This window comes from Pteropus alecto, unplaced genomic scaffold, assembly GCF_000325575.1.
Source record: "Pteropus alecto unplaced genomic scaffold, ASM32557v1 scaffold50, whole genome shotgun sequence".
In the NCBI taxonomy this organism is placed as follows: domain Eukaryota; kingdom Metazoa; phylum Chordata; class Mammalia; order Chiroptera; family Pteropodidae; genus Pteropus; species Pteropus alecto.
Genome location: NW_006431918.1, coordinates 2,117,324 through 2,126,699, shown reverse-complemented (window position 1 = coordinate 2,126,699; position 9,376 = coordinate 2,117,324). Strand labels below are relative to the sequence as shown.

At 35.5% G+C, this 9,376-nt stretch overlaps 1 protein-coding gene across 3 annotated transcripts in view; it reads right to left on the bottom strand.

Moving 5' to 3' along the window:
- Positions 1–223: 223 nt before the first annotated feature.
- ZNF330 (zinc finger protein 330) overlaps positions 224–9,376 on the bottom strand; it is a 13,776-nt gene continuing 4,623 nt past the window's right edge. For all 3 annotated transcript variants that reach the window (XM_015600668.2, XM_006906230.3, XM_015600669.2), the window contains exons 5-10: positions 7,635–7,714; positions 5,108–5,234; positions 4,568–4,672; positions 3,365–3,411; positions 2,228–2,345; positions 224–1,219 (exon numbers count right to left, since the gene is read on the bottom strand). In XM_015600668.2, the coding sequence (XP_015456154.1) occupies positions 948–1,219; positions 2,228–2,345; positions 3,365–3,411; positions 4,568–4,672; positions 5,108–5,234; positions 7,635–7,714 (749 nt within the window). In that variant the 3' untranslated portion in view covers positions 224–947. The remainder of the gene's footprint in view (positions 1,220–2,227; positions 2,346–3,364; positions 3,412–4,567; positions 4,673–5,107; positions 5,235–7,634; positions 7,715–9,376) is intronic.

Sequence of the window (9,376 nt, the reverse complement as noted above, 5' to 3'; positions counted from 1 at the left end):
ACATATTAGACAAAAACAAACAAAAACCAACCAACCAAAAAAAACGAAGAAAACGGATTATACAAAGATACTGGAATGGTTTCCAAAGTAAGGTTTCACAAAAAAAAAAAAAAAAACCAACCAACCAAAAAAAACGAAGCAAACGGATTATTCAAAGATATTGGAATGGTTTCCAAAGTAAGGTTTAAAAATTGAGAACAAGAAATTAAATATCAAAAGTATGTAACTGTGATACTAGATTTATTCAAAGAGAAATGAAATTTCCTGGGTAAAACGTCTGTGTAATAATACTGTTTCTGATTCTGTGACTCTGAAAAATGGGTATATAATCACCTTTGTCTATACATTTAGGCATTAATAATAGGTACTGTCCAGAACATATATTGTGAAGAAAGAAATAAATGAATCAGTTCCAAAAACATACACATCATGACTACACAAGATAACGTGAAGATTTAATGAAAATGTAGCATATAACATCTGACTTGTATCCTATGGACATACAAGGAAAAATACAATAATTCATTTTACCGATTACATTTTACAAAGTCAGACAAAGCGAATTTATAAGCAGTTTTTTTTCCATAAAAACAGCGATCTAATTCCAAACAAATATATTACCATCCTATTCCATTATCCCGTATATGTATTTATATTTAATTGGCAAAACCTACCAGATTACTAAAATCGGAAAAAATCCAATCCACGATGCTTCAGTTGCTTGGATCAATAAACGTCTTACATTAGAAATTCATTTTTCTTACGCTATAAGCCTGATTATCAGTTCCTATAAAAATGCTACGCCCTACTCACTCCTTGCTTCGGTAATTGTGACTAGTCTTTTGCACAAGGCTAAGTGACAGTACTTCCAAACATCCACACACAAGTCATCAAGCTCACAATTTCCTGCCCACCTCAGGCAGGCCACCGATGGGCAAGCAGCTCTCCTAGTTCTCTTGTTCTTCATAGTGAGCGTAGCCGCTGGCATAGGTCCTTCCTAAATTCAAATTAGTAAACAAATCTGATGACTCAGCATCTGAATCCTTTCCACCTTCTTCTTCCTCCTCTTCGTCATCCTCGGCTTCATACTCATCCTCCTCATCATGGAAGCTGGCATCACCATACTTATCAGATGAAAGGCTCTTCCAATAGGCATCGTACCCAGAAGCTCCATCTCCCTCTTCGCCTCCAGTCTGCCTGCCAAATTTCAGGGAGCGTGCTACAAAAGACAGATAGGTACATGGCATGAGCCACATTTTCCTAATTTCCTCACTTAATATTTAAGTGGAAAGAAAGGAGACCTTAAAAAAAGTCAGTCAGTTCCATCCTACTTGGAATCTCCATACACATATATGTAACGTATATATGTAACAAATAAAGATGAGTGTCATTTCACTAAATCTAGAAAAAGTTAGAAAACCAAATAGGAACAATAGCACTCGCCAACCATAAGTTAAATAAGGCATGTGCAAAATGTCCTTTGTTTGATCAATTAAAAGTTTATTTTCAAACCACAAAAGAGTTGATTTCAAATGTCATTACATTTTTCTTGAGAGCAATTTTATAATTCAGATGTCCTAGAAGACAAAGGCTTTCATTTTTTCTGCCTTAGTAGCAACACGGTTTGGCACAAAAAAATCAGCAAAATTATCAGTCTTACCTCACTGCAGAACTATATCTTTGATTAAAGTCATTTAGAATTATGATTCCATTCTGATGTGTTTGCTAAAGAGTCAAATTCTTTTTAACAAAATTATGAGTACATTACTTATAAACATGTTTGTACTAGTCTTATACCTTCAAAGAAAAGTTATATAAAAACCATAAAACAGCTGCTCAAATACTACACACCTAAGAAGAGCTTCAGAATGAATTCCAACTTCCAAGGACTGAAGATTATCAGCACTTGAATATTAAGGTTTTATAACTACTCAATTATTTAACAAGAAAGCCTCAGCAAAAACAGAACAATCTTAAATTTCAGTATTCACTATGTCATGAATTGAGACAAATGCCAGTATAATGAATGATGGCATATTTCTTAAGTTAAATCGAGAAATTTTACCCATGTATTTCCCAAGGCTATAAAATTCCACTTTCTTAAGAGAACACCTTCATCTTTTCAAACAGGAAGAAGAGGCAAAAATAAAAATAGAGAAAAGAGAGAGAAATCTTGCGCAAGCACGAAAGCAAAATCATCCCATTGGTATTTTAAGTAGCGCCTTACTTGACATGCTGAGATCCTTAGTTTCCTGAGTTTCATGTCCACATTTAGGACATGGAGGCTGTTTTCCTTTTTCTTGTTTAAATACTTTGCTCCTTGTGTGGTCATCACAGAAACAAGCCTATAACAGAGGTGCGAAAATAAGCAAGTAAATAAATAATTCAAAAAATACACAAAGACGTCATTCGATATTCCAAGGAATATCATTTGGTTAGGGCAGAGATAGAGAGTTTTATTGCGACTGTCACACTCCTGATTTCAATTTCTTAAAGGCGATGGTCTTTGTCAGGGTTCTTCTGAACTATACGCTAACATGGCAGAAACTATACATAGGGTACGACATGTAGACACATTTATTCATTCATAAATATATTAGTATTTACAATGCCCCTGATGACATGCATAATGGTGAAGAGCCTGCTGATCCTCATGTAGTGTACAGTCTAACTGGGGGCACAGAAAGTGGAGAGACATCTGCAAGGCACTGCGCATTGAAAGAGAAGTGCAGAGGAAGGATGCTAAACCAGACACGGGATTCAGGAAAGACTTCCTGGGACACCTGAAGTCTTAGCTGAGATCTGAAGGAGAATGGGGGTGCAGTAGGGTAAGCAGAGATGGAAGAGGGATCTAAGGCAGAGGAAACAGAATACACAAAATTGGAGAAGTGTTGGGAGAGAAATAAGACAGGGTTAGGAATATAAATAAGAACCAGAAACATGTTTCCGAGCGGAAGTGAATCAGCTCTATTTATTGTGATCTTTAACAAACAGAAACGCTGGAGACAAGGTCAAAGGAAATAAAACATTATTGAAATCTTCACTCAAACTCTCCTCAGCAAGTACACACTGACATTAATTAAAATATACTCCTATCATTTTGGTCAGAATGTTCTCCATAAATGTAAGATGTAAAAATACTGAGCAAAGATACAGGAAGCATGTGTACTTGTGTCAACTCTAAAACAAACTAACTGGATGACCTTTGGAAAGTCACCAAGCTTTCTCAATTCAATTCTACAATCTCTGAACTAAATATTTAAGGATCCTTGTAGATTAATTATAGCTATAAGTAACCCAAGGGCTGTTGGTGGAGTAAAAGGATTAAAAACAAAATCTAAAAATAAAAAATACACAAGTGTACCTTACAGCGAAGACAAGAATGCTGACCAAGCCGATTGCACGAAACACCTGGTGGGGGAGGAAATAAGGAACATCCAGATTCAGACTTGGAATGAAAACAGAATTTTCCAGATTTGCACTTGAAGTACTACCTTAGATCAATTATTAACATTTTTTTCTGTCTCATAACCTAGAAGATCTAAAAAAAGGAGATTGAATTCCCCAGCCAGAAGGAAGAAACTAACTGCTATGTACTTTGAGATGTTCCTTTATTCTTGGGGAATTTTTATATAAATATTGCAAGATTTATTTATACACACACATATATATGTATGAATAATTTATCAACTTTATAGATAAATATAAAAATTAGCATTTCATAGCAGAATAAGAACCAAATGCAATGAAGTGAGTATCTGGGGAATTTCAGTCTTTCCTATGGTGGGCTCTACTATTTAATAAGGGCTTTCCAAGTGCCAGGTACCAAACTAATGCTTTTCATTATATAGATTCTCATTTTGGTTAACTCTTTGAAAAGAAATCAGCATCTTCCTTTTAAGGAAACTCAGATTTAGAAAGAATCGCATAGACAAGTAGAATTCAAATAATGTCTAACTCCAAAACTTGAGCTTTTGAGAATCAGTAGAGTAGAAATAAAATGCAATCTATCTGTGAAGATGATACCATCGACCCAGTCAGTAACAGTGGTTTTCAAACTGGAAGATAAATGAGAATTATGTGTGCAGGTAAATCCATATGCCTGGCACCCACCTCAGACTTAAAGACAGAATCTCCAAGGATGATGCCAAGGCACCTGTATTTTTTTAAAACCTCCACAGGTGTTTTTGATGCATAGTCCAATCTAAGAATCACTAAAAACGAACAGGGGCTGGTACCACTTACTCGGGGGCATTTGGAAGTGGCGGGGAGAGGAGGGCACGAGGGTTGTTACGATTACTTGTAGGGGAAAATGACATTTAGTGTTCAGGACCAGTAATGCCTGAGCGATCCCACAAAATGAAGAACTGACCCCATCAAAGTGCCACTGACACCCCTGCTGAAAAAAATGGATGTTATAAATTTTTTCTACAAACAGAAAATAGATATTGAGTTCAATTATAGTCCATAAGAGGCTGCGTGAAAAACTAGATTCCTTTTTCATTAAGTTTCACACAGACTATTAAGAAACTTGGGTATAAAGAACATCTAATATATAAAAACTTACATTTAAATGTTTCCGCCTCTAAAACCTGGCAGCTGGCTTGATGTTCAAATTGATCATCTTCACAGAGAAAGTTATGGCAAAAAGAACAACTGAATATTCTGCCTCCTATTGAATTAAAAAACAAAACCCACAAATATAAGTACAGGTTTTAATTTAAAAAACCCATATCTATAAAACTGTTCAGAAAGGATGGCAAGTTACTTCAGATTTACCAAATGGCACAGGAGGTTTTGTTCTGGGAAACGCTACAATAAAAACTGCCCAAACGAACCACAAAAAGGTGGACTCTCCCTCCCCCCCGCTACACAACACTCAAAGACACTTGTTCTCCTGTAACCTCCCTTCCTGTTTTGGTAGCCAGTCCTAGCACTGACTATTACTGTGAGTGTAAATCCCTTTCCCAACTAAACTGATAACCAAAACAGTGCCAGTAGTTAGGATGGACGGTATCCTGAAAAAAGTCTTAAAAGGAGCATCCAGAATGTTTCAAAGTCAGCCTGCACTTACAGCAAAGTTCGCTGCCTGTGTGTACTCACTCACCGTGGTCCCAGACACCTCGTTCGCACTCCACACACTCAGCATCAGTAAGAGGGCAGGCACAGGCGTGCGTACTGAGACATTTCCTACCGTGACAAACCCAAGCCTCACAGAAGTCACATATTGCACCCTGCAACCAAGAACAGGACAAATTAATCTTTATCACTTGACTGGCTACAACCATTGTTTAACTAATAGCGACCATCAAAATTGTATACATTTAGTGACTCATCAACCCTCAGTGATAGTGGGTGGCTTTGTTCAAGAAAAAATTTTATTAAGCCAAAATTAAAGAGGATTCTCTGAAAATTACTTTACCGACAGCTACTTATAATATAAAACCTTAGTTAGAAATCAAAAGAAAAAAAAGTAAGGGGGAAACTATACACCTACCCTAATACCAATCACCGAAGTCAGTCAAGGAACTGAAGCAGGGCCTTCGAACTGAATTCTAACTCAAATAAAGCCTAAAGTCCACAGTTTAAGCATTCTTGTCTATAGCAATTCTAGTAACAAAATTGAATTTTTCAAATACTAATATTTCTGACTTATGAAAAGTCCTTATCTGTGTAATGTATACAATAATTACATAGCTTTTCCAAAATAACTGAAAATATTAAATTTCTGTCAATATCTTTTTAAGGGAACTTATGCTTGAAAACATTTATTATGTTTCTTTGTGGAAAAAAATGTCACTAAAATATATAGAACTAAATGACAGAGTAAGCCTCTCCAAATCTATGTCAAGACAGGATGGTAAAACTATTATCTCTCAACAACATGACATCGACGTAGTATTAAGGGCTAGAAAGAATTTCAAGGAAATGGGCTGTATGATCTTTCCTTTACAGCCTGCGGCTGAGTCCCAATCCTAAAGCTACATTACAGAGGAGCTGAGATTCATAACCAAGTTTTCTGAATCTTAATGCAGGGTTCTACCACTCAAGGCTCTGTAACAAAAGTAGTATACAGCAAAGAGGAAGAATGCTTTTCGACTTATAAAAATGGATTATCGGTGTAGAAAGCAAATCTTCAAAAGTATGTCTCTTGGATTGCTCAGGGTTGTAGCAACAAAGAGATGGCACACTAAACTGGGGAATCCAGGAGAATTTAAGAGAGATACTTTACAAAGGACAGGGAAGGGCCCAGAAAACACATCGAGGGATGATGCAGTTACCACCGCTGGGTCTGACAGGACAAGGGGAGGGGGAGGAGTTACTGGAACCCCGAGAGAGACACATGGACAGGAACTGTGTCCAATCCATGTCCCAGCCAGGAAGACCCACTAGAGAATGAGTGAGCTGGGAGAATAAATGCCCAGATCGCATTCTCCTCCCATCTTCAGGTCTCCTGCCAGGGCCTTCCATTGGCTGAACCCAAAGAAAAGCCATAAGGTGAGAAAGTCACTGATCCAGTCAGGCTCCCAGGGCACAGCAGTGAAGGGAGAGGGAATCTCAACAGGCAAATAGATTTCTAGAAAACCACTTTTCTAGAATTTATAGCTAATGATGCATGGTTCTATAAATGTCTTCTTTATAAAAGAAATCATTCACACTCATACAACTCAATGAATCAAAAAAAAAAAAAAAAAGGTATTCGATTAATATAGACATAAGTAAGCTACCAAGAAATATTACAGTGGTTTTAAATCTTTGAATGGTTTTTGAAAGGTAACATTGACAATCTTATATTTAAAATAATGAGGGATTTATAAGATGATCATGCATAATTCTAGCTCCTTGCTTCTATAAGATATGCACATATGAAATATATCATAAAAAAGTCTGCCTCATGATGGAAAATACATTCTTGGAAAGTTATTATAAGTAAAATATTCTGCTTGGTGTAAAATAGTATTACTTTCCTCATGGGCTGAAATTTTAACCTAAGCATAAAATTACACAATAGAGAACAATAAAACTGGTTGAAATAACATTTTTTAGTGAAAAAGAGAGCAAAATACTTCACACATAGCAACAGTTTTTATTATTTAAAACAATGAATTTCCTTAGAAAATTCTACATGTAAGGAAGAAATTATGTATAACTTTGTGTTAAGTATGTACTCTTTTTATTTTTTATTTTTATTTTTTGAAACATACAAGTTCTTTTGAAACTAGGTTGCTTATTTAACCAAAAGCTTGAACCTTGGTTAACCAGGGCTTTCAGTATAGTAAATGATATTCTTTGAAATCTAATTAAGACACATTAGAAAGGTAACATTGACAGATTAATTTCTGTTTAAGTCAACAGTAAATAAGTTTCTATTCTCTGTATGTTTCCCAATAAGAAAAAAGGAAGTAGCCAAAAGCGAGTAATAAGGAAAAGCAGTCAAAAGCAAGTGGGTAATAAAGGAAAATCATATGAAGAACATGCCACTGATAATCCAGGTAACTCCAGACTGAATGAACCAAGGGACAAAGCAGTGCTGTTATAGTTATAAAATATAATGGTTAAAAAAAATAATCATCTGTCAGAATGACTTTTTCTAATCCCTGGAAACCTACTAGTCTAAGAGATAAGCGGCTTACCACCATTGCAAGGCCAGTACTGTAGACACCAGCATGCTTTATGACACAGTCTGAAGACTTCATCATGCACTTTGTTTTCCCTAGGAAAGAAATAAATTTGCACTATTAGTCTTGCAAACTAGTACATGAGAGTATTCATTAATTCCTCTTTTTATCTAGGCTAAGTTCCTATGGAAATAATGTGAAAGGGATGGAAATCACCATCGTTTACTGCTTACATAACCAAAAACAGAAAACAGATATATCTAAGCTCATTATGAGTCAGATCTTTTGAGAGTAGAAATTTATCAATAAATCTGTAAAAATGTATTGCACAATAAAGTTAATTCATATGTGTAGTAAAATCAGAAACTGCAGGTTATGCTTTGTAACCTAACCATCATTATAGCAGTTTAAAATCTTACAAATTTTCAGATGAATTAAAACAGATTTTAAAAAGTTATGCTTTAAGATGAATTTACATTTTGTAATTCACAATAAAAACAGTATGGTTTAAAGTCATTGCTTATTTCTTTTCACAGACTGTCTCAAGCCAAATCAATGATTATGCATCTCATCTGGTTCACTTAAGTTTATCCATTTGTAAAAATTTACAAACATAGTAAATGTTTTTCCAACAGAATTTTCCAATAGTCTCCTCATGAGCACACACACAAAAAAACAGTAATATAGTGATAGAGCTAAAAAATCACAGTACAGCCACAAAAGCACTGATCTAGCAGCAAATTGCCAACCCCGAAAGACTGTCAGGAAATTTACCTATCATACACTACATGAAGATGAATGATGACATACTAATCACCCATCTCAAACTCCACAAAGTGGAAGATGAAAGAAACAGAAGATACTCAATTTTCCATTATCTTGATTACCTAAGGAACAAAGTTAGACAACAGGAAATGGGAAGGAAGAGAAACTGGAAATGAGGGGCAGCAGCTATCCAACTGTTCCATGTCTAACACGAAGTACAAAAATCAGTAAGTGGGAAATATATCCATGTACAGCACTACGAAACTCAAGCCCAGAAACACTGAAATTATGGGAAGGTCCTAGCAAGAACTTAATCATCTCTATAATCTATTTTCTCATTCTATATTCATTTCTTTTGTAAAATAAGGATATAAAAACTGGCAGATGAGTGATCTGTCTAAGCCAGTTTTCTCTTTTTCATTAATTACAAACCTCATCGATGTCTTCTTTGAAAGCTATAACTACTCTAGAAATATTCAGGGATGTAGCCTTAAGCATTCCTAACTTTCTGCAATGCTGTCATACATAAACACATTTAAGTGAGCATATCCCATAACTAAACAGGACATCTGTTCAAATAAAAGTTTGGGGAGTAAATCTGGAGTGAACAAAATTGATGAGGTTTCTTTACTAGAGGTCTTTGGAAACTTTAACATGTAAACAGACATCTCCCAGACGGCAAAGTGGGGATGAAACATGCAGTGTTTCTCACACATACGCATCGTACTCTGAGAAAGACTATTTGAGAAACACCAATCTTATTGTTCTATGAACTACCATTTAATTTCACTCTGAATGATCATTTACTCTTAATAAAAGTTTCCACTTATACCTGAGAATTGCGTATGTGGCTTAGGAACTCTATTCCAATCACTTGGGAATCCATGTGAGGAAATTCAAGCATCATGTTAAATGCCAACAGAAAAATAACACATCACAAAAACTGGCACCAGGTAAATGTGCAATAAAATTATTCCTAATGTTCTAACATA